Source organism: Hippopotamus amphibius, chromosome 9, assembly GCF_030028045.1.
Source record: "Hippopotamus amphibius kiboko isolate mHipAmp2 chromosome 9, mHipAmp2.hap2, whole genome shotgun sequence".
Classification (NCBI taxonomy): Eukaryota; Metazoa; Chordata; class Mammalia; order Artiodactyla; family Hippopotamidae; genus Hippopotamus; species Hippopotamus amphibius.
The window spans coordinates 104531519-104557148 of NC_080194.1; the positions used below are offsets into that span (position 1 = coordinate 104531519).

At 50.5% G+C, this 25630-nt stretch overlaps 1 protein-coding gene across 2 annotated transcripts in view; it reads left to right on the plus strand.

Annotated features, from left to right (window-relative positions):
- Positions 1-1277: 1277 nt before the first annotated feature.
- Positions 1278-25630, plus strand: part of COL26A1 (collagen type XXVI alpha 1 chain) — a 163343-nt gene continuing 138990 nt past the window's right edge. The window contains exon 1 of one of the 2 annotated variants that reach the window (XM_057750948.1): positions 1278-1571. In XM_057750948.1, the coding sequence (XP_057606931.1) occupies positions 1414-1571 (158 nt within the window). In that variant the 5' untranslated portion in view covers positions 1278-1413. The remainder of the gene's footprint in view (positions 1572-25630) is intronic. The other variant, XM_057750949.1, reaches the window with a different exon arrangement.

Here is a 25630-nt window from a genome sequence, read left to right on the forward strand (position 1 = left end):
CCACCTGCCATGCTGCACAGCTAAAAAAAAAAGAAAGAAAAGGAAGAGAAAGAAAGTAAAGGCCCAGGGAGGATTCGAGGGAATCGAGTGGATAAGAATGAGTGGTTTGGGAAGAGGATGAAGGGGGTTGGATATAACATCTTGGGATTTGTACCCAAGAGGGTACATGTGGGAAATGTGCATATGGATATATATCGGGATTACATAAACAAGAGGACAAAAGCCCTGGGGGCAGCCCTTTCTCGCCACATTTTCAACCGCATCTTCCTGTTCTTCCTCTAACAAGGATCCCACAGTGCTTCTACAACATGGGTCACAGTCCAGCAAGCACTTACATACTTGAGGGCTTCTCTCCAGCCCTACTGGCATTTTACAGACTAGGAGATCCCCACTGTTAGCAGGGGCAGAGCCCGCCTCAGGACCTCTGCCAACCCTTGGATGCTTTGGGGAGAATTAGAAAAAGACTCTGTCCCTAGGGGAGTAGGGCACAGGCTGGATTTCAGGTCTCCCCCTCTTTGTGCTGGGTACAAGCCCTGTGGAGATCTGGAGGTCCAGAAAAGACCAGTTTGGGGCCAGGCTGGTCCTGGGCTTAGTGTGTGATCTGAGACCCAGCTTTCCCATCTGTAAAATGTGGGATTGTATTACATCTTCCCCCAGCTCCTTCCCAGATATGATGCCTCATGCATCTGTGAGTCTAGTGACAACTTTTCACCCCAAAGCAAATGCTTCCTTCCTTCCCAGCTGCTTCTCAGCTTAGAAAGACAGTTGGCAAGGTAGAGGCTGGAAGTGAAAGGGGGAGAGGATTCTGGGGAAGCCTGGGTGTGCAACGGCTTGGTCCAAAGAGCCTTGGACAAGGAGCGTGTGCTTTTCTCGCTTAACTCTCTTGAGCCTCAGTTTGTACCTCTGAAAAATGGGAACGGCACCACCTAATATAGAGAGCAACGTTGTAGGGATTAAACAACATTGCCCAGGTGAACTTGCCAGGCACAGAGTAGGTGCTCCGTTAAGCGCTGCGACCCGAAGAGGGTTCGGTTGGGAAGGTTCTAAAGAGCGTGTGTGCGGGGACTCAGGCACAGGTCTGGCTTTCGGGGCGCGCAGCTCCCGGGACCCCCAGCGGAGCAGGAACCCCAGCTCTGCCGCTACTGCCGCCTCCTCGGCCTCGGACCGCCGAGGGTTAATAAGAAAGCCCCACGCCCCCTTTGACGGCGCAGAGCCCACCTCGCCGAATTTGAAAAGGCGGCCCTGAGAGGCGTGGGCGCCCCCCAGACACTTCCAGCTCGGACCCGGGCTCCGCTCGCTCGCCAGCGCGCTCGCTCGGCTCCCGGCGGGGGCCGCGGGCTCGGTCCGGCCGCCGGGGCGCTCCCGACTGTCCTCCCGCCCGGGACTCCGGGTCCCCGCGGGCGGCCGCGCAAGATGAAGCTGGCTCTCCTCCTGCCCTGGGCGTGCTGCTGCCTCTGCGGGTCGGCGCTGGCCACCGGCTTCCTCTACCCCTTCCCGGCCGCAGCCCTGCAGCAGCACGGCTACCCCGAGCCGGGCGCCGGCTCCCCCGGCAGCGGCTACGGGAGCCGCCGGTGAGTGGCTGGGGGCGGCGGGAACTGAGGGCGCGGGGCAGCCGGGGGCTGGGGGCGCGGGGGTGGGGTTTGGGGCTTGGGAGGGTGGCATTGGGGGCAGGGGGCGCTGGGCGGTCGAGGACTGGAGGGTGGGGACGCGGGGTGATCGGGGCGCTGGGGGCACAGACAGTGGGGGGTGGGGGCGCGGAGCGGAGGGACGGAAGGTGCGGGGCTGGGACTGCGGTGGTCTCTGGCCGCGCCCCCCCCCTCCTTCTTTTCCTTGCTCTCCCAACCTTCGCCCCTTCGCCTCCCGAATCCGACTGGAGGTGGCTCAAACCTGCGGCGGGGGCGCGCGGAGGGGCGACCATGGCTGGCCGGGACTCGGCGGCTCAGTTCCTGGACGTTTACCGGCTCACGTGGCTCCGCCGCGCTCACCTGCGCGGCTGCGGCTTTGTGTTGGGGAGCAGGTTCCCGCGATGCCAAGGCCTTGCATCCGGGCCCCTCACTCTCACGCCGGCCGCCAGGGACACCGGAGAGGCGATTCCGTCCGGTCTCTGGGGCTGGGCCGGCGGAGGACCTTCGGCTGCGGCTCCCCGGCCACCGAACCGGCTCGGATGGCGGGAGTCCGTGGTGGGGTCGGAGAGGGAGCGGGGTCACGCAGCCCGCGGTGCCGGGACCCCTCCGCGGCCGCCTCCTCCGCCGGCAGGTGGCGCGCTGGCCACCCCGGGAAGGTTAGGGCCGCGTCGCCCCGGCTCGTGGTTGAATTCCCCTAGAAAACGCGTAAGCACTCAAGTAAAAGTTGCCAAATCCCTCGTTTGCGCAACTCACTCGAATTTAGCTTTTCCCATTTAATGATAATTACGACTCACGGCTGTAATAGCCTTCTAGAGCACACAAACCTGCATTGGTACCGTCCATCTCTTTTGATCCTAAAACCACCCCAGGGTTGGCTATTAGAGTGTTATCTTTCCTATAACCGAGGAAACTGAGGCCCAGAGAAGGGTCCCCAAGTTCAGTGGCAACTCAGGACCTGCTTCCCGTCTTCCTTCTCCAAAGCCTCTGTGGCACCGCTCTGCTGATCGTTAATGGAGCAAGGCAAGAGACAGGGCCCAGTTCTTTTGTCCTCCTTGGTGTTTACCAAGCTGGGGAGGGCTACCAAGATGAATTCTGGCATTGTCTTGTATCAAGGAGACAGGGATATTTTGTGTTGGGAAGAGCGGTACACTTAATGGCTGGATAAGGCGGTTCTCAGAAGAGCATATAAAAGTGCTTCTGGAAGCTTTTGCATGCAATTTTATTTCCTTCATTTTGGTTGGAAATACTTCCCCAAAGCTTCTATTAGTATTATTCTCCAAACACCCACAGTAGTGTGGATTCCGCACACTTCCATATGAACATATTTTAAAAACGAAGCTTCTCAAGTCACAGAATGATATGTATAGCATGATCTCACTTATGAAAAAAAAGTCAGTCTATATCTAGGTGTATATATATATCTCTCTCCAGAAAAAAGGTTGGTAGGAAACCATTTTTGGCAGTTACCTAGAGGGAGAAATCTGGGGCTGGACCAGGGGAGAGAGTGAAAGAGGACTCCCATTTTTTTTCTCTGTCTGCTTGTGTCTTGTTTGCATGTTTTACAAGGAGCGTATATTCATGTATTACTTTTGGAATTCAAAAGTGTGTGTGTGTTGGGGGAGTGGGGGGGGGGGGGGCGTGGGGACGCTCCTGCAGCCTGGACTGTGCAGAGGGGGGCCAGAGGGGAAGTCCGTGAAGGGAACCAGTGAATGGGGATGGGGGTTCTGGCGTGTGGTGGGCTGGAACTTGGGGACCTCCAGAGACACTTGGAAAGGATAGTTTTAGCACAAATAAAAAGAGGCCCAAACAAGTGTAATCTTCCAGAACTCTTTCCACCAGGATGGAAGCAGTGAGAAGGTATAATTAGGTTCAGGGAGGAGCTGGATGAATTTGTGGAAAATGGATTTCCGAATAGGATACTGGGAGGTGTTAAGGAGGCTTGGGGCAGATTCCAGATGCTTGGGATGGGTGCTCCAAAGCGTAACTGAGCCCTTCCACGCAAAGCCCTGCATGGGCCCTGCAGGCACCTGGTTCGGGTCTGGGCAAGTTACAGGCTGGAGCTGGCCTGGTGTCATACGTTGCTGTGTCTTATTCACTTTAGAAGCAGAAGGCTTGGGGACAGCATTTGGCACAGGGCTCTTCACAGCTCTGGCCTCTGCTTGGCTCCATACATGTGTTTACAGTGGCTTGGTTTCAGCTGATGGGCAGGGTGACAAGGCTGTTTCTTGACAAATAGTCTTTTATTTCATGCTTATTGCTCCTGTTGGTGGTTTGTGTTCTCCTTTCTCTCTCTCTTTCTCTCTCTCTCTCTCTGTGTGTGTGTGTGTGTGTGTGTGTGTGTGTGTGTGTGTGTGTGTATACCTACCTTCCTGGGCTGGGTGTCTGGGTCTAACACGTGCTGGGGGCACCTTGCTTTATTCAGAGATGCTCTGCTCTGGTCACCTCCATTACAAGCCCAGAGCCCCTCTGATGAAGCTATTTTGGCAAAAAGAAGAGGACCCCAATTCCTTAGAGGCCTGTTTCCAGTAGACTCTTGCAGCCCTGTGTTTGGGCTACTAATGACTTCTCTTAGCCACAGTGATGTTCACATGGCAAATAAAAGCCGCAGGGAAATGTAGCATTCATTGGGAGGGCGGCACGAGATTGGAGCCACCCAGCTCCCCACCCCAGTTCTTCCCAGAGAAACTTCCCAGTGTAAGGATACCACATTGGTGAAACTCTTTAAAGCATGTATATCTCACTCTTCTCCCCGCCTCCCTCCCCTGATCGTTCCCTCCCTCCCTTTCACAGATGGCGATTAGAAGTCTTGTCTGTTGTCTCCTGCTCATCTCTGTATCCAACCCTAAAGGGTCCAACATAGCAGCGAGTGATCAGGGCACGAGGAGCGAGAACCAGAGTAAGGGCCCTGCATTCCATCCGGGGTGCACATCTCACAGCTAGGGAGGGAGAGATTTTCATTTGGATAAAGGTTAATATTAATTCCTGGAGTGGGAATGTTCTAAGAGAAAATCAGAAGAGTGGTGGGACCTGCCCGGATTTTTAAGCAGAGGAAAGAATGAATACACCCAGAGGGCGGGTTCATGGGCAGGGGACGAGGGACAGAGTTGTTTTTTGCTCCCCTGAAGAACGGCATGCGTTCTGTAAACCTGTTCCTCCTGTACAAGACCTGAGGCACGAGAACAAAGGGAGACCACATACTGCAGGGCTGCATATCTACAGGTTATGCAGCAAGGTAATCGATGGTTAAATAAGTAGGTTCGATCTAACCTTGATGAGTAGTACCTTCACAATGACCTGGGAAGCCAAGTTCAAATGAGGAATTCTTAGACACTTTAGAATTCTCTGCTCTGGAAAGTGGTGGCAGGGGGAGGGCTCCCCACAGCCCACCCATCTTCATTGCTTTTTAATTTTTATTTATTTTTTATTTTTTGGCTGTGTTGGGTCTCCGTTGCTGCATGCGGGCTTTCTCTAGTTGTGGCAAGTGGGGGCTACTTTTCGTTGCTGTGCATGGGCTTCTCAGTGTGGTGGCTTCTCTTGTTGCGGAGCACGGGCTCTAGGCACTTGGGCTTCAGTAGTTGCAGCACGCAGGCTCAGTAGTTGTGGTGCACAGGCTTAGTTGCTCCGAGGCACGTGGGATCTTCCTGGACCAGTGCTTGAACCCGTGTCCCCCGCATTGGCAGGCAGATTCTTAACCACTGTGCCACCAGGGAAGTCCCCCTGTACCTCTTCTATGTTAGAGATTAGGTGTAAATGTTTGATTGGATTTAGGATCTTTTTTGTGGGGGGGGAGGGAGGTGGTGGGGGAGGACAAGAAAGCTTCATAGTTGGTCCAGCGGATCATGGTGTATCATATCTGGAGGTGTTATGGATTGACTGTTTATGTTCCCTCCATCTCCCAATTCATACATTGAAGCCCTAACTCTCAATGTGATGATATTTAGAGGTGGGGCCTTTGGGAGGTAATTATGAAGACAAAGGTATGCATGAAGTCATGAGGGTGGGGTCCCCATGATGGGATTAGCATCCTTATAAGAAGAGGAAGAGAGACCAGAGCACATGTGTGCTTGCTCCCTCTCCCGCCTCCCCCTTCCCACGTGAAGACACAGAGAGAAGTCTGCTGTCTTTAAGCCAAAAGGATGGCCCTCAGCGGAAACTAAATCAGCGAGCACCTTGATCTTGGACTGCCCAGCCTCCAGATCTGAGAAATAAATGTCTGGTGTCTAAGTCACCCAGTCTGTGGTGTGCTGTTATGGCAGCCTGAGCTGACTAATGTGGGAGTACATGCCTTTATTTTCCTGGAGAGCTGGGTGTTAAACCTTCACCAGAATACCACTGTCTATAGGTTCTATCCTCCCTCTCTCTCTTTTCTTTGCAATTTATTTTGAAGAAACTAGGCTTTGATAGCATCTTCCTGGTTCAGGATTTTGTTGATTATATCCTCATGGTGCCTATTAATGTGTTCCTCTGTCCTCAGTGTGTCCAGAAAGTTGGAAATTGGATAGGGAGTCTTGATCGGATTTTGGTTCCTTCTCCTCTTCCTTATTATGATTCTTTTGGTGGGGGGGCGCAAAATTACCTCTATGGTTGTGTAGTATTCTTCCATTAAGAATCATATCAGGGAACCCAGTGGCAGGGCAAGAATAAAGATGCAGATGTAGAGACCGGACTTGAGGACATGGGGGTGGGGGGAAAGGGGAAGCTGGGATGAAGTGAGAGAGTAGCATTCACATATACACTAACAAATGTAAAATAGATAGCGAGTTGGAAGCTGCTGCATAACAGAGAGGTCAACTCGATGACTGGTGATGACCTAGAGGGGTGGGATAGGGAGGTTGGGTGGGAGGCTCAAAAGGAAGGGGATAAGGGGAAATATGTGTAAATACAGCTGATTCACTTTGTTGTACAGCAGAAACTGGTGCAACATTGTAAAGCTATTATACTCCAATAGAGATCCGGAAAAAAAAAGAATCGTATCAGGAATCACACAACATCTGGTCATCTCTCCTCTTGTGATGTTAATAGGTGTTGATGATCGCTGCCTATGTCATTATTTCATTAAGGGTTACAAAACAGTCCTTTTCTAATTCTGACATTTCTTTTTCACTTAATTACTGGAATGCTTGTATAAATAATATCCCCCTTATCTGTTATTTGTAGGGAGTCATGTTTTGAATTCGTTTTTGATTTATCTTTCCATTGTTTCTTTTTGTAAATGTTAGCATGTGTGGGTGTGCCTTCCTCCTTTTTAAAAGATTTTTTTGAAGTATAGTTGATTTACAATGTTGTGTTAATTTTTGCTCTACAGCAAAGTGATTCATATATATGTATACATATACATAGTTCTTTTTCGTATTCTTTTCCATGGTGGTTTATCACAGGATATTGAATATAGTTCCCTGTGCTGTACAGTAGGACCTTGTTGTTTATCCCTTCCTTTTTTCCTTATACGGAGGTGGTGTACTAGTTACACTGTTCTGCACTTGGCTTTTTTGTTTCACAATGTGCTGTGGAGATTGCTCTAGATCAGGGCACAGATAGCTTCTGCATTCATTTTGTTTTTCACAATTTAAAAATTTGTGGTTAAAAACACATAAAATTTACCATCTTAACTATCTTTAAGTGTACAGTTCGGTGGTATTAACTACATTCAGAGGGTTGTCCAATCATCACCAGAAGGTTCATCTCCAGAATGTTCATCTCTCCTGCATTCATTTTTTTTTTTTTTGGTCATACTGTGCGGCTTGCAGGATCTTAGTTCCCTGACCAGGGATCGAACCCAGGCCCCTGTAGTGAAAGTGCTGAATCCTAACCACTGGACCGCCAGGGAAGTCCCTCCTGCATTCCCTTCTGTAGCTCTGTAGTTCTTGGTGGTGCCAATGATTGTAGTTTTTTTAGCGAGTCCCCTGCGGATAGACATTGTGTTGTTCTAACCTTTCGTGTCACATGTAATTCCACAGTAAATAGCCTTGTGAGTTATTCATTTCATATTTTTGCAAATGAATCTTTAGGATATATTTTTCTTAAGTGGGTTTTCTGAGTGAGAACGTAAATGCACGTGTAATTCTGCCAGATAGTGCAAATTTCCCGCCATAGGAGTTACACCATTTTGTATTCCCATCAGCAGGTTTTTCTTGGGATGCATTTGAAGATGACACTTCAGTGATGCTGGGTCAAAATGGCCTTGGGGGATAAGAGCCGCCTTCCCTGCCAGCCCAGCCTGTCCCTCACGTTTGCGGTGTCTGGGGCAACGGTACATACAGATAGAAGCCCACACATTGTATGTCTAAATATTTAAAAGATATAATTCAAAAGTATGAACTGTTAAATAAAATATATTCTGTCATTGACCTTAACAAACACACCCTCCTAATGACCTGGGGGTTTAGAAGTCTTGCCTCTGTGAATTTTGCACGGGAACTTGGTGGTGCAGGAAGAGCCACCCTTCTCTTCCCTCCTTGTCCGGCTGGACACCTTGCCCCGGTCGGGCCTCACCCACACACTGTGGACACTCTAGTCCCGCCCAGAACCCTCTCTGCTCACCCTGACAACTGCCACTTGGCCATACCTCCTGCCTGAGTGTGCCCAGCTGTTTGGGGAGGGCGTTCCAGACCCTTGGGTACCCGTGCTTGCTCTATAAACGGGGGCTCTGGTCTCTAGGGGGTCATGTCCCCTCGGCCCCACTGTCTCCTCGCCTTGTGGGGTCGGCTGTGGCTGGAGGGGGTGCAGATTGGGGCCCTTGAAAGCTCAGTGCCCAGGATGGGGCTCCTCTTGCCCAGGTTAAAGGCAGTTCTGGGGGGATGTGGAGAGAGTCTTGGGGATGGAGCAAGGACACGTGTACCCTGAATACTCAAAAGTTGGATGGCCTTTCCCCAGGTGTCCACAGACAAAAAAGGCTGCATCGCAGTGACAGAGCTAAGCTGTGTGTGTCCAGATGTCCCCTTCTCGTTTCCTCCCTGTTGAATCCCCCGTTAGACGGTGAGGGTCAAGGGGGACCTCACCCTCCTGTCTGCCACCCAGCCTGCAGCCTGGAATAGAGTCGGGCTGTGCCGGTTGTGTGGGGTGACCTGGATCACATACACCAAGGACTCACCGAGACCGTGAATCCAGAGCGGGTGTGGGTCCTTCTGGGGGTCACTTTGCAGTCCCAGTGGCATGGGTCACGCTGTTGCCGTGTCTGTAAAGACCCTTTTAAGAGATGTCGGGGAGCTTTAGGGAAGGAGGCTCCAGCGTGGCTCACAGGGACTGGCTCCTGCTCTTTTAGAAACACGGCTGTATTCTGGCCAGACGTTAGGGTTTTTACCATTTTCAGACTATACTAAGAAGCGATGGGATGGATTTCAGAACTTGCGACTGCTTTTGGTTTTCTATTTAGAGACTCTGGCAAGTCGGTTTTGGAAAGGGACTGATCCCTGATGTGCTGATAGTGCTGGACCCACACTGTTTCCTCCCACCTGGTCCTGCGCCCCCATCCCCACCCCCGGCTTCCCAGGCAGGGCCATTTGACCAGTGCAGAGACCAGGGCACAGTGCTCAGCAGGGTCCACGCTTGGAGTTTAATGCTTTGTGCTCACCATCTCCAAATTCTCAATACTCTGTTCTTAAAACTGTGCTTTGTAAGTGAAGTCTAATGGGCCCAGGGGGCCCAGGGACTTGACCATGACCTACCACTCACCATCTCCTGCTGCCTCCCTGGGGTGGCTTCTCCACTACTCACTCCCTACCCTCTGGCACCCCAGTTCCACCTGGCCTCCCCCTCTCCACCCCTGCCCAGTGATCGCTGCCACCCTCTGCCTGTGGCTGGAGCCTGGGTGTGGGCTCAGAGAGGGCTGGGATTGGGTGAGTGCACCCCGTGGCACCCTGGAGTGGGGTGTGGCAGCTGTAGTACCCGCCCTGGGCTGGCAGTGCCACAGTGTGCTTAGAGGGTGACTCGTCAAGGGAGAGCCTCTGGCCACCCCGATCCTAGCGAGTCCCAGGGAAAGACTGCAATACCTGGAGGGTTGCCCATCCGTCATATGATGGTAGGCCCCTGGGAAGGGGAGGTGCCTGGCTTGACTTCCCTGCCCCTGACCAGGGCGACGCTTCAGTCTGCTGGCTGGTGGGAAGGGTGGCACGCGTGTGCATTTACACACCGTGGAGTTTCAGGGAGGGGTCTAAGGTTGCCTGTGAGGGTCTGCACTTGCCCCACAAGGATCCCCATGTCCGAGGAAGCACACGTGAAACACCAAACGAATAAGGGGAGAGAGAGAGACCTCAGCAGAGAGCAAAACACTTTTCATTTTACTCTCTTTAACGACATGTTTTCCCAGCTTTTCGAATGAGGGGTCCTGTAATTTCAGTTTGCTCTGCATCCCACAAATTCTTTAGCTGGTCTTAGGTACAACATCCCGTAAGCAGCAGGGAGCTGCCTGGCTCATCAGGATGAACTGGGGAGATTAAAGAAGTGGATACCCAGACCCACGCATGACTCAGGAAGTCTAGGGCCTGGAGACCTGTGTTTAATGGTCTCCCCAAGTGGGTTTTTTTTTTTTTTTTTTTGATGCAGCAAGGTTTAGGAAGCACTGCGTGGAGAACAGAGTTTTTTGAGATTCTTTCATCACGACCCATAGTAGGAAATACCTTTTATACGATGCCTGAGTCTGTGCGCGCACACGTATACACACACACACACCCCTGAAATAAATTTCACAAAATCGTGCTTACTATTACCATATGTGATACTTTCTTTTTTATTGTATTCTATCTAGTTCATAAAAAAGTGCTTGCCAAGATTCAGAAAATTGATTCCACAGCCCCTCTGGCTTAAGACCTGCAGTGGGAGACCCCATGCCCTGGGGGAATGCAGGGGCCTTTTTGCCCCCTGACCCCAGTTCCTGAGCCTGGACTCTGACTCTGAAGTCTCTTTCTTGTTCTTTCTGCTGAGCTGAGGTGCTTGGCCTGTCCCCTCCCCACCCCATACCGCGACTCCACCCCTCTTCTTCGGGCAATCACAAACTCCCTCCTTCAGGAAGTCTTCCCGGACTGCTCTGCTCCCCTCTCTGTGGGCCGTTCACGGTGCCTCCTGTATCTGTGATTGCTTGTGGTTTTTGGACCGAGAACTCACTCCCTGCTCTCCTTGCCTGCAGATGGAATCATTTCTCCTGCCTGTTTCCTCCCTAGCGTGGCCCTGACTGGCCCACCTGGAACATGAGTGCATGAGCCAGGCCTGTGCCCCGAGCCTGGGCTGCCCACCACCCACCCCTGCCTCTTAGACGTGTGAGCTTATCCAGGCCGGGCATTTAACCACCCAACCTTGTCCGATCCCACTGGGGGCTGAACCTTGGGGGCAGGGGGGCTCCTCCCTGAGCCCTGAATGGAAGGGGTTCTCTGCAAACTCCAGGGGGGTGACTGATCCCTTCCCCCCTCCTGTGGGCCTTATCTTGGCCACTGGATCCAGGTTCCCTGGAGCTTTACCTTCAAAAAGTTACTACTGCAAGCACCTACTGCATGCTCGTGCTGGGGTGGTGAGATGATTGCTGATTCAGACTCAGCCTCTGCCCTTGATGAGCTCTGAGGCTGGCTGGGGAAGACCCAGTAGCGAGTGTAGAATTAGCTGTGACACAAATGTGTGCTGAGTGGGCCAGGCAGGCAAGGGGCGTATGAGCAAGTACCCATTTAGGGGAGTTAGGTATGTGGGAGCTTGGGGGCATCTTTGTGCCTCAGTTTTCTCCTCTGTAAAATGGGGATGATCAGAGTATCTATTTTATAAGGTTCTTCTAGGCTTAGCTGAGTTAATATTAATAAAGTGCCTAGAGAAATATATAGTAAACATTTTGTTCGTGCTTGTGGTGTGTAGTGTGCTCACCTTGCAAAGATTGCCAAGAAGAGGGGTTTCACAAACACATGAGGCTGTGGAATTCCTTTGTTGGGATGGTGTTCCAGACTTCATACCTTGGGAAACGCTGGCCTGGTGGACCAAGGCTACACGCCAAGGTTTTGAAGTGGGTCTTGTAGGGTGAGCGGAGGTGTTCTCTGCAGTGACTGGGGAGGACATTTCAGGTGGACAGAACAGCTGTGTAAGGGCTGGGGGGCGTGATCGTGCCTGACACATGCGGTTTGTGCAGTTAGGTTCAGAGTGACTGGCCCGAGGGCTGCGGGTTTGGGGCAGGTGGGGCCTTGGGAACCTGAGGGTGGAGCCCCTTTGCTGCCACCCTACGGAGCTTGGGCTTTGTGTCGGCTTGGGCTTGGTCATAGTGGGTCGTGTGCCAGCTTTACTGCTGTGGGGCAGACGGGGCAGAAGGAGGAGAGCTGGAGGAGGGGCGGCTAACCGGTAGAGTCAGGAACCCTGAAACAGGGCTGGGGCAGCGGAGATGGAGCTGCCAGGAGAGGTGCGCCGAGTCTGTGCAGTTTGGCAGCATCTGGCCACTTGGTGGACCGCGGACAGGCTGGAACAGGTTGCAGCCTGGGGCTCCTGTCTTTTTCCAGTGCCCGTGGGATGCCAGAAGCTGGCTGTTTTGGTCCCTGGAACCTTGCAAAGACTCCACAGTGTTTTCTCAGCTTTGAAAAGGCAACAAAGCATGGTATTCACGCACCTTGTATTTTTGTAAAATACTTGTATTTTTAACATCTAGCGCAGGCTTGCACCTATCAGGTGTTCCGTGGTTGCTTTTTGAGCAAACGAATGAACAAGTGCCTTGACCTCTGTCCTCTGGGAAGCCGAGCCGGTGGCCTCCGCCCCCCGGGCAGGTCTGTCATTCTAAGAAGTCCTGGAATGAGGTCCTTGTCTGTGCTTTGCCCTCACCAGGCCAGCTCTGGAAGCTGTGTTTAGGGGAGCCACAGAGGCCACCCACTTTAGGGGTCCTGCTTCTTCCTTTGAAGTAGGAGTGGGTGGAAAATCACATGGAATGGCCTCAATGTAAATATCTGGTGAGGCCTTTTCCTAAGACCCCAGGGTTTCCTGAATCTCCTCTCCCTTCATCTCGCTGTCCTCTCCCCTCTCAGCTTCTCTGTTATTTTAAAATCCATTCCCAGAGAAACAATTCCTATGGCAATAAGAACACGACTGCAGGCTTCTCTTGGCTTGAGCTGGTCTGACACTTCATTGCCGCTTCGAGAGTGTGCGAGCTGGACCCGGACCAACTCTGCCTGGGGCAGGGGAATAGAGTAACAATAAGTAACTGTTAGAGGATTTTCGGGAATCCTGCAGTGGATCCTGCGGAAGGAGCCACACGGCACACTGTTCTCCTCTCTGAAGACTCAGGGGTCGCCAGCTTCCCTGCCTGGTCTTCCTTTCCCTGCCTTCCAGAAACCAGGGTCTAGATGTTTCTTTGGTGGCCTGGAAGAGACCACCTTGAGAGAAGCTGGACCCTGTCCAGGTTAATTCTGTAACACTCGGGCGAGAGGCAGGGGTTCCCACCTCCTGGGCCTCTGTCTGCCCCACCCCCAGCCGCCTCCAGAGTGATGCGCGGAAAGGTCAGAGCTGGCCTCGCTGCCTGCTGACCTTTGCCAGCTCCCCTACCGCCAGTAGAGATGTCGCCAGGCTTGTTCTCTCAGGTGTTAATGGAAGTTATGAGAGGCAGCCTGGGAAGAGCTCGTGAACCAAGCTCAGGAGTTTCCCTGAGAAAGAGGGAGGGTGTGAAGAGCAGGCTCTGAAGCCAGGCAACCTGAGTCTGAATCCCTGCTCTGGGTGGCAGTCACCTGACCTGTCTGTGCCTCGGTCTCCTTATCTGAAAAATGGGCATGATTGTAGTGTTTCCTTCCTCAGGTTGTTCTGGGGCTTCGCTGAGTTCATGTTCATAAAGGGCTTAGAACAGTATCTAGTAAACGCTCTATGTGGCCCCATGAAATGATAAAGGCTTTCCCAGAGGCGCAGCGTGCTGACAGGCCTTGCACAGCTTGGGGAAAAGGTGAACTTTGCAGACATTTAGGGCCACCAAGGCCTTTTCCGGGGAGTGTGTTGTTTGGAAGGTGTTCCAGACCTTGTGCTCTGGGAAACACTGGCCTCGTGGGTCAAGGTTAAATGCCTCCGCGGTTATGGCCCTCTGCCTTTTGCAAAGGACCTCTCCCTGGGGTCATTTGCAACCTCCCCCTGCAGTCGCCCACCCTGGTGCTGTACTGTCGGTTTTTCTGAATCGCTTAGACCCTCAGGTTTTCAAGGCCAAGAGCGAGGGATGGGGCCCGTCCTCTCTCCCAGCAGAGCCTCAGCCACTTCGGGGAGGGGGTCAGTGGATGAACACAGAGGGTCGCCCTCAGAATCTGACTGGGGAGCTGGCTGGAGGGCCTGGGGTCCTGAGATGCCCATGGCGAGTCAGAGGCAGAGGAGTTCTGAGGAGCTTCGTGACCCAGGAGTGTGACAGCTGAGGGGACCCCACGTGGCCCCAGGATGGGGGCCAAGGGACGGGGGACCCACAGTCAAACCAGCACTTCCCTTCATTGAGTTAGTACCTCACACGTAACATGAAACCAATAGGATTGGGCTGAGATCAAATGAGGAAATGTTTTCATTAAATATGAAGACTAATTATTACTCAGTGCGACCTGCTCACTGGCCGAGGGCCCCAGCTTTGCAGCTCCTCCTGGCCCAAGTCCACCCCCTGAACAAGACTGGGGCACCAACACTTGCGGGAGGATGGATGTTTGGGTGTGTGTGTGTGTGTGTGTGTGTGTGTGTAGTGTTGTTTGCGCCCATTCCTGACTGTAAAACATTTTATGTCTTTGAAAGTATCTGGTCCCCTCCCCCTTCCTCGTTCTGGAAGGTCAGGGACTGAGTGGCATTTGCTGAGAAGCCCCCAGTTCCTAGCACTCAGGAGGCCCGGCAGAGGGGCTTCTCTGCTTGGAGCCATTGTGAAAGGCTTAGGCTTCCCTCTTCCCCAGAGAGTAGCTTCTGGAATCCGGCCCTGCTGCAGGCTGCCCGCCGACCCTGCTGGCCCTGCTGGCCCCCTGGAGGCGAGGCGCCAGGGCCTTTGGGGAGAAGGTGGCAGTTTCCTTCTGATTTGGCTCCAGCTGTCTGCACCCCCCGCCAGTTGCCTCTGGCATCTGACATTTTTGTCATTCCTGCAAGGGCTTATCTGGGGAATCAGCACTTACCTCTTCCTGCCCCTCCGTGGTTGACTTGGCCACGGCTGATCCTCCCTTCCGAGAGGTCTCAACCTGCCCAGACACCCTCTGTTTCTGGGGTCATGGCATCCTGGGCCTCTACAGGGTTTGCCAGGCTCTTTCTCTCTTTTGTCCCCTGGCTGATGATCACAATTTACTCAGATCCTGAAAGTCTTCGTGCGATGGATCTGAACACGTGCCTTCCTGGAAAAGCAGCTGGACGCATGGGAGAGACTCCGACATCAGGGACTTGCGGAGAGCCCAGTCCGACCCTGCCTGGGCTGCTTCTTGTCTTTCTGGGTGCTCTGCTCACCACTGGCTATCTTTTAATCTCAAGCTGCTTGCTGCCTCAAGGCCTTTGCACTGCCTTGATCAATCTGTGCTTTCTCTTGGCCTAGCTAGTTCCTGCTCAAAGCTTAGAGATCAGCTTAAATATCACATCTTCAGGGAACCTTTTGCTGCCCGCACCGCCCGGCCTCCAAAGTAAGGTCAGGTCCATTTGTAAAATGCCCTCTGAGTTTACTCTCATATTTAGAAGCTCATGATAACTGTAAGTCAATCCTATAATTAATGGATTGATAATTAGTTAATAGTTGTCTGTGCTAAGACTGTAAGTTCTCCAAGGGCAGGGATCACTTCTGTCTTGTTTGACACCTTATCTCTAGGTTCTTGCAGGGTGCCCGGATGAGAGAGTATCCAGGAAAGGACTAACCACTTTGCAAGCTGCATTAGTTTCCTACTGCTGCTGTAACAAATGACTGTAAACTTTGTGGCTTAAAACTGCACAAGTTTATTATCTTACAGTTTTCAAGGTTAGAAGTCTGAAGTGGGTCTCACCGGGATGAAAGGTATTCGCAGGATTGGTCCTTCTGGAGGGTCCAGGGAAGAATCCATTTTTTGGCTTTTTCCAACTTCTAGAAGCTGCTGGCATTCCTTAACTTGTAGCTCCTTTCTGCATCTTCAAAGGGCATCCTCCAACCTCTGTGACTCTGATCCTCCTGCCTCCACTTTGTGAGACCCTTGTGATTAGGTTGGGCCCACCTGGATAACCCAGAATCAACTCCGCACCTCAAGGTCCTTAATGTAATCACATCTGCAAAGTCCCTTTTACCACGTGAGGTAACAGATTCACTGGTTCCTAAGATTAGGATGAGTACATTTTGGGGACGGGGCATTATTTAGCCAACCACACAAATGGAAATGAAGAGGGAAAGATCTGGGGCCTTGGAGAGTTGGAATTGATCCTGGATTTCAAGCAGTATTAAGACTGAAAGAGGCTTTGAGCCTCAAAAACCTGTTAAGACTCAGCCTTGTGTAAAGAGTCATGATAAGGGCATGTCCTTCCCATCTAAGTTTGTACATAGGCTGTGAGGTAAGGATTTAACTTTAGTTTTTACCCCCAAACCTCCCCTCACACTTCTACTGAATAATTCATCTACTCCCAATCATGTGAAAAGCAATTTTTATCACATGCTAAATTTCCCTGTATACACAGCCCTTTTTCTGAACCCTGATCTGGTGCCAAAACTGCACTATTTTAATTACTATATCTTTTTTCTATGTTTTGTTAGTTGATAGAGCAATTCCTCTTTCACTGTTCAGCTTTATCAAAATATTCCTAGCGTGTGTTGTAAACTTTTGAGTGAATTTTAGAATCATCTTTTCTAGTTCTATAAAACATGGTTTTGGGATTTTGATCTAGGCTGTGTTGACTTAATGGATTAATAGAACTCAATGTTTATAATACTGTGTGTTTTTCAGGAACAAGGTACACTGCTCCGTTTATCCAGATCTTGTTAGATTTATTCTTAGGCATTTTTTATAGTTTTTATTGCTATCATGAATGAGTTCTTTTTGTTCCCTGACAGTTTTAAATGTTTATGTCTGGCAAATAGGAAAACTGTTGATTTGGGGTATGTAGATTTTATGTCCTGCTACCATAAGGCATTAAACAAATGTTTTAATGATTTTTCAAGTGGTTCTGTAGGGTTTTTGAGGTAGAGAATCCTATAGTCTTCCAATGCAATGTGTATGTATGTGTGTGTGTATTTGTGTGTGTGTGTATATTTGTGTGTGTGTGTGTTGGTCATTGTGAAAGTCAACATCTTGGTTGAGTTGGCAGAATGGGTCTTCATCTTTTTTACAAAGGATGGCGAGGTGGAGGGCTCTGAGGGGAGAGAAAGGAAAGTGGGTTGTGATTTCGTTTCACCCAGAGTCATCTTCTCTGCTCCCTCTTCTCTTCCTTGTTTACTCTGAAGAGAGGCAGGTAATGTGTGGGTCCAGGACCTGCTTAAAAGATGATGATATATTTGCCTTACTTCTTGGTTTATCGATAGGATATTTTTGGAGTCGGAGGATGCAGGATTCACTCACCTTTCCCTCCCCTTCATCCCCTTCATTTATTAAACAAACAGCCTAATAATGGACTGTGATTTCTAGACTCCTTGTAGGGCCAGTCATTTCGATTTGAGGCCAAATTATTTCTGCCATGATCACCCATCTGTGCTCTCCTCCCCCATCAGCGACAACTTATTCTTCCTGAAAACAGCCCTGGTCCTAGACCATGAGCTGTCAGCTTCTGTTTGGTCTATCTCTTTTTCTCTAACAAAACCAACATCTGTTTGAAGGGGGTGGGGAGGTGAATGCTGAGCCGGGGGTGGGAAGTGTTTGAATTCCTCCCTCCCCCAACCCACTTGTCCTATGCTGGGAAATGCAGTTAAAATGAAAACCAAGGGTCATCTTGGTTAGCAGAGCCAAGAACATGAACCTGTGTCCTTCCACATAGGTGTCCCAGGTAGATGGTGTCGTTCCCCACCACTCCCCCCTCCCCCGCCGCACCACCAAACTGCAGGTGTCCCAAAGCATTCCTAAGGGCGAGAGAGCAGTGTTTCAACTGTATTTTAGTCCATGTGTTAGCTGTCCAGTTGCTTTGTATGGACTGAGACTGGCCGTGTGAGCCGACTCTGGTCCTTCTGTGCCTGTTGGTGGGGGAATCACAGGGACAGCTAAGACTGAGTCACAGCTACGTCCCAGAGAATACAGAGAGGGCCAGAGTCATCAGTGCCTGGAATCTTGGCACATCCTAGCAGGGAAGCTCTGCGGGGCCTGGAATGGTCTGCCTTGATATCAATATATCCCTGGAATCTGCTCATATGGAGCCAGAAATAGGTAATAAAGCCAAGTGGGTTCATGCTGGGTGGGCATCTGACAGCTGTGAGTAGGTGGGCAGGTCAGTTTATAAAGGTTCAGCCAAGCTGGGCTGCAGGGGGTGGTCCCCAAAGCACAGACGTAACACTCAGAACTTTGGAGTCAGGCAAATTGACGTCAGAACCTTGGCTCCTCAACTAGCTGTGGGCAAGTTCCTGTTACCTTGCATCAGTTTACACATCTGCGAGATGGGACTAATCCTAGCCAGTTCCTGTGGGAGCATTCAATGAGCCGTTCGAATCAGGGCTGTGTGTTCTGCTTGGAATCTAGTGTGAACAGTGGCGCCTGGGGTGGGTCATGCTGCCTTCTGGATGGCGGAGCACCTGGCCACGTGTCTGCCGTGGGCTGCTTTCCGCAGGTCCTGTCCTGGCTTGCTTTATTCTTGTTTCATGCTCTTGTTCTGCAGCTGGGCAGTGAGCCCCTTGAGGTCCACAGCCCCATCCTAGATGGCTTTGCCTGCCCCAGCAGATAACCCAGGGCTGAGCATGGATAAGGGGCTCAAACAATCCCTTATTGATTCAACCTCAGCAGGCCCAACTGGGATACCACAGTGTTTGCTTTCCAGGCTGAGAAGTCCAAGTTGCTCCGGAGCTCAGGATCCTGGAGTTGCATTCTAACCTGGAATGAACCGGGGGGTGAATAGGGGGCCCCAGTGGACCCTGATATGGTGTGAGGGTCCAGGCATTGCACGAGCAAGAGGTTTGGCAGGAAAGTTCAATTCTCTGCCTGGCCATTGGCAGCGAGGCGGGAGGGCTGGAAGTTGTCTGCCTGCTGGCCCGGGGCAGCTGCATGTGGGGACAGCTGTCTCGGCTTCGGACATAGGATCTGCCCCAAGATTAATAACAGAGCCTGGCCATGCCCGTGGGGAGTGGAGAGGGGCTTGGGTTACCGCGCACCAGGAAATTCGCCTGCCCCGCTGACAGTGGGTGGGTAGCCGGCAGGATGGATGGGCTCTGGAGGCTGGAGGTGTCTGGGCAAGACAGCTCAGTGCTGGCCCAGCCAAATGCACCCCCGTGGGATGCAAGCTGACCCTCCCAAGGGTGCTTTCTTTCCGTTGGACCTGAAACCGGCAGGAGCTGATCTCCAAGAATTATGTGAAGAGTTGGGAATGGAAACCAAATGTTGGTGTCAGGTAGAGAAAGCTGATGGAAGCCCGTGGCCCAGCAGGCCTGGGAGCAGCAGGGGTTGGGGCTCCGGTGGCCAGCACAGATGCTTAGGTGAAAGGGGCCTGACACATCTTCTTTCAAAAAAGGTTTATTTTCTCCCTGATTATATTTATCATAGATCATTTGGAAAATATGGAAAAGTGGAAAGAAAGAAATCATTTATAATTCATTTTTTTAGATTAAAAAATTTTAGTGCTTTTTATTGTGATAGAATACATGCAGCTTAAAATTTCCCACCTTAACCACTTTCACCTGTACCGTTCGGTGGCATTAAGTATATTCACATCGTTGTGCAGCCATCACCACCATCCGTCTCCAGACCCTTTTCATCTTGCAAAACAGAAACTGTGCACCCATTAGATACTAACTCCCCTCTTAGCCCTGGCAACTGCCATTCTACTTTCTGTCTCTATGGTTTTGACTACTCTAGGTACCTTGTGTAAGTGGAGTCACACAGTATTGGTCCTTTCTTGTTTCACTTAACATAACGTCCTCAAGGCTCATCCATACTGTGGCATGTGTCAGAATTTCCTCCATTTTTAAGGCTGAGTAGTATTCCGTTGTATGGGAGGACCACATTTTGTTTGTCCATTCATCTGTTGAAGGACACTTGAGTTTCTTCCACCTTCTGGCTATTATAAATAATGCTGCTGAGGAGGTAGGTGTACATATCTCTTTGAGTCCTTACTTTTAATTCTTTTGGCTAGCTACCTAGAAGTGGCATTGCTGGGTCGTATGGTAGTTCTATTTGTAACTTTTTTGAGGAACCACCGTACTGTTTCCCATGGTGGCGGCACCATTTTACGTTCCTACCAACAGTGTAAAAGGATTCCGATTTCTCCACATCCTTACAACCAGTTGTCATTTTGTAAATTTTTTTGTATAGTAATCATCTTAAAGAGTGTGAAGCAATGGTTTTGATTTGTATTTCTTAAATGATTAGTGATGTTTTAGCATCTTTTCGTGTGCTTATTGGCCATTTGTTCATCCACTGTAGAGAAATGTCTATTTAAGTCCTTTGCCCAATTTTGAATCAGGTTTTTTTGTTGCTGCTGTTGAATTGTCAGTGTTCTTTATATACTCTGGATATTAACCCCTCATCAGATATATGATTTGCAAATATTTTCTCCCATTGTGTGGGTCGCCTTTTCACTCTGTTGACTGTGTCCTTTGATGCACAAAAGTTTTAAATGTTGATGTAGTCCAGTTAATCTATATATTTTTTTGTTGCCTGTGCTTTTCATGTCATATCCAAGAAATCATTGCCAAATCCAATGTCATGAAACTTTGGCCCTATGTTTTCTTTTCTATTTTGCCCTAGGAGTTTTATTCTTTTAGGACTTACATTTAAATCTTTGATCCATTTTGAGTTAATTTTTGTAAATGGTGTAAGGTAAGGTTCAATGTCATTCTTTTACATGTGGATATCCAATTTTCCCAACACCTTTCGTTGAAAATATTGTCCTTTCCCTATAATTTCCTTTTTTTTCAGCCGTGCGACATGCAGGATCTTCCCTGAGCAGGGATCGAACTGGGTGCCCCCTGCAGTGGAAGAGTCTTAACCACTGGATCGCCAGGGAAGTCCTATAATTCCATTTTTGAGTGGCATATTTCCTTTTGGTCTTTGCTCTGTGCTTATTTATTTATTTATTATTTTGCAGAGTTGAGATCACGTAGGATATATTAAGGAGGAAAGTCAATATATTTAGTCTTGGGTCCTGCCTTTTCTTTTACCACATTTGCCCAGAAGTCTCAATGAAGCAGTCTTCAGTCATTCTGTAGATATTCCAGATGCCCAGGGTTTAACAGGGACCATGGCAGTCGCTGAGTGTGCAGAAATGGTTCAGAGAAGGTCACTGCCTTCAAAGTCCAACAGAGGAGACTAAATGAGCAGTTATCGCAGGAGGTCTGGAGTCGCAAAGGTCTGGACAAAGGCTTATAAGAAACAGAGGCAGGAGCAATGTGGTACCCAGGACAGCTGGGAAGGCTTCCCAAAGGGGATGACATTCGAGGTGGCTCTGGAGGAAAAAGAGGCAGAGATGGGGAAGGCTGAGGACAGGGAGTGAGCAAAGGCCCAGCATGGGGGTGTAGGGGGCCCAGCATGAGGTGGCCCAGGGTTCCGAGAACAAGAGGTGGAAGCAAGGATGAAGGTGAGTGTGGTTCATCCTGGGGGCCCTGAGGAGCCTTTGGAGGCCTGGAAGAATTGGAGAGGAGTGATATGGGCCACCAGAGATGACGCCCATCAGAGCCTTGCAGTCGTGTAAAGTCAGGGGCTCATGTTATGTCACCAGTCTGCAGAGAGATTAGTGTAGCTTGGCAAATGGCAAAATCTTCTGGAGAATATCTCACCAATAACCATTCACCACCACCCTCTTTCAAGGCCTGTGGAGGCTGAGGCATAGCATAGCACCTGGCAGGTGATCTTGCCTGGAGTTTCGCTTCTGAGGGTGGTATAATTTGGTGGGCAAGGATCTGACTCATAGTTTGAGTTCTGCTTCTACCACCTGCCAGCTCTGTAACCTAGGAGAAACCATTTCTTCTCCACAAGGCTTGATTTCCTCATCTGTAAAGTGGGGACAACCATTATATCTACCCCAAAAGTGGAGGTGAAGATTAAACAAGAAAAGTCTTTAAAGTACCTGACATTATCCATCCTGGATCATGTATTTTAACTTTTAATTTCATTTGGAAATTTTTATGAAAGTTGCACGTCTACATAGTTTCAAGAACCAAATCGTTCTACAAGGCTTAAAATGAAAAACAACAGTCCTCTATCATCCATTTCCTTTCTCATGTAGGAAACCACTCCACACTTTTTAAAAACATTTTTATTTATTTTTTGACTGTGTTCGGTCTTCATTGCTGCATGCGGGCCTTCTCTAGTTGTGGTGAGTGGAGGCTACTCTCCGTTGCAGTTCCTTTACCCCAAGCCTCTCCCCTGTATTGGGCACCCACTTTCCTGCAGTTCATATCCACTCTTTTTGGTTTACTCCCTCATTGTGATGGAACACATCCTCCAGTAGATTTCTGAGAAAAGGTGGCATGTTTACAAGGCTTAAGGTGAGGTGTTCTACCCAAGAGCCAAGGCCAAGACATTTACATATTTCTCCTGGCTGCCTTGGCCATGGGGCTTTACACCAGGGTCTCCCACTGACTTCCCACCATCCTCAGGCTGGACTGCCAGGGAGCCATAAACCCAGCAACACAAGCTCATCCCTCTGAACTCATACTCTTCATTAGTTTCTGGCCTCTTACAAATTCCTCTCCTTTCTCTCCAACTTAGCCATGCACTCAATAATATGTGTTTTTGATACTTTAACCAGTATCATTAGTCGTGCTGAACCAGGAAGAATTTTATGCGCAAGATGAGGGCCTTGGGTGGGGGAAGGAAAGAAGGACCATCTGGGGAAGATGAGAACCAGAGCCTTTCTCCAAGGGCCTCAGAGCAGAGAAAACCGCCTGTAGGAAATTCACACTTAAATGCTCCAGGTGGGCTTATGAGTGCCAGGAGCTGTGGGGTTGACTGAGACAAAGTCAACTTTGCGAGGTCCAGAGGCTCATGTGGGTCAGACACCCACTGGGAGCAAAGACCCAAACTTCAGCCCAGTCACAGGTGTAAACAACTAGGGACAAAAGCAAGGGACAAATAAGTGAACACACGCGTGAATGCCTGATGCACCCTCCTCCAGGAAACTGAGGCACTGGCCTCACCTCTCCTCCAGGGCAGGTCTGTAATTCTGAGGGGTCCTGGAGCAAAGTCCTCATCTGTGCTTTGTTCCTTCCAGACCAGCTTTGCAGAAGCCACTTTAAAGAGCCACGGCTTTAGGGGTGTTGCTTCTTCCTTTGAAGTGGGAGTGGGTGGAGAATGAGGAGTTTTCCAAAAAATTCCTTGAGGTAGCCTCAATGTAAATATCTGGTGAGGTCTCAGGAATTGGGAACCTCTTCTCTGGGGCTGGGAAGCTGAAGGCGCGCTGCAGGGGGCCGTGTAGGGGAAAGGGCCTGGCCGCCCGGGCCTCCCACAAACCTGCAGAGCTCTGCACCCTTCTCGCCTTCCCTGTGGCTTCAGGGTTCCCTCCTAAGAGCATCCCCCCTCTGTAAGTCTTCTCTTTGGCCTGTGCCCTTTGCCCCCACCCTGCCTCTCTGGCCTGACCTGCTGACCAAAGCCTTGTGTGCGGAGGTCAGCACTGCCTGGCGGTGGTGACAGAGGCCACGTGGGGGATGGGGCAGCGGAAGGAAAGGGGGGATGGGGAGGGCCCCAGCCCTCAGAGCCGGAGCAGATGGCGAAGAAAAGAGGCTTGTTTGCTTCGCCTGGGGTCTGGTTCCAGTACAAGATGGGATTTTCTCCCGTCTTGGGAGTTTGCTTACACACAAGCACATGTGGGAATGTGTGTGTGGGGGTGTGGGTCACCCCCTTTCTGCTGGAAGTGCTGGGGCCTGCTGAGGATTCCGCTGTTGTTTACTTTCCTGAAGTCCTGACTTTGTCTGGGCTGTGAATTCATCCTGGGCAGGGCCGTGACCCACTCCCCCAGGCCCTGCGTATGCTGGGTGTGTGTCAGTACAGATCTGGTTGAGTGACAGCTGGACCTCGGAGACGTCAGGAGGAAAGGAGTCTCCGTCCTCCTCTATAGTCCTCCGTAGGTCTTCTCCAAGGCTCCCTGAGGGAGGGAGCCATCTCTGCATTTGGACCCAGTTCTAGAGGCCTTAGAACTTGGAGACAGGGTCTATCCTGCTCACTGAAGTTCCTGGAACATCCTCAATGCTAATTACAATGGCAAACACTTCATTCGTGCTTACTCTGTGCCAGGCGGTCTTCTACCTGTGTTACATATATCGACTCATTCATTCCTCACAAGGACCCCACAGGTTAGGTGCTGGTATTATCCCCATTTTCTGGTAGGAAAACTGAGGCACAGGGAGGGAGAGGTCGCTCTGGGCTTCACAGCAGAGCTGGGACGTGGGCAGTGGGTGCTGGGGCGGGAGGAGTTCTCCAGGTTGCTGGAAACAGCAGGAGCAGAGGCGCCGCAAGGGGAGTGGGTCTGCTGGAGCCATCCGCACCCACCTCCTGCGTCCTGTCTGCCGGCACCTTCCAACAGTTCCTTTCTTTTTCGTATCAGTTGTTTTGAACTGCATGCCTTCTGTATTAACTAGGGACCACGTTTCCAAAAACCAGGCTTATGGTCACATATGGGAACCCGGAAAAGGTGGCAAAGGTCTGTGACCCAGTTCCCACCTGTCTGAACTGTGCTGCCCTCCTCAGGCCTTGTGTGGCCGCCGCCTGGCTGTGTGGCCTGGGGCCAACCCTGTGTAGGAGGCAGAATAACAGTCCCCAAAGATGTCCACGATCTAATCCCCAGCGCCTATGAATATGTTACCTTACATGATAAAAGCAACTTTGCAGATGTGATTAAACCAAAGACATTGAAATGGGAGATGGTCCTAGATTCTCCAGGTGAGCACAAGCTAATCACAGGGCCCCTCTAAGAAGGAAGCAGGAGGGCAGCTGTGACAATGGAAGCACGAGGTTGGAGTGACGTGAGGAAGGGGCCTCGAGCCCAGGACTGGAGGCAGCCTCCAGAAGCTGGAAGAGGAGAGGAGAAGATTCTCCCCAGATTCAGCCTCCAGAGGGAGCCAGCCCCGCCAACGCCACCCCGCCGATGTCAGTCAGCCCCGCTGACTCCTTGACTCCAGCTCAGTGAGGCTGATATTGGACTTCTGGCCTCCAGAGCTGTAAGATAATAAATATGTGTCATTTTATATCGCTATGTTGGTGATAGTTTGGTACAGCAGCCCTAGCAAACCAACACACCACGTCCCCACTCTGAACCGCAATCTTCTTATCTGGAGAATGTTCATAGCACCCACGTCCTGACTCTGAGGCTCTGGGGATCAGAGAGCAGGAGACCTTCTGGTCTCCTGGGCTGCGGCTGGAACTTTCTGTCATCTAAAGCAGGTGTCTGCCCATCAACGGGTGAATGGATAAAGAAAATGTGGTATCGATGTGCAGTGGAATGTTATTCTGCCTTTAAAAATAAGAAAATCCTGCCATTTGTGGCAACATGGATGGATCCGGAAGACAAAATACTGAATGAAAGAGTCCAGATGCAGAAGGACAAATACTGCATGAGGCCACGTGGAGAAGGGACCTAAAATAGTCAAATTTATAGAAGCAGAAAGTGGAATGGTGGGAGGAGGGGCGATAGGGAGGTACTAGTCAAAAGGTACAAAGATGAGTACGTTTCTAGAGACCTGTACAGCATCAGCCCGTAGTTGACAGTGCTGTATTGTATGTTTAAAACTTTGCTGAGAGGGTAGATCTTGTGTTAAGTGTTCTTATCACAAAATCACAATAAGAGTAATAATAATAGGTCAGGAGGAAACTTTTGGAGGTGATGGATATGTTTGTGGCATAGATTGTAGTGATCGTTTCTCTAGCATATACTTACCACTGAATTCATCAAGTTGTATCCATTAAATATGTACCACTGGACTTCCCTGGTGGCACAGTGGTTAAGAATCTGCCTGCCAATGCAGGGCACATGGGTTCGATCCCTGGCCCAGGAGG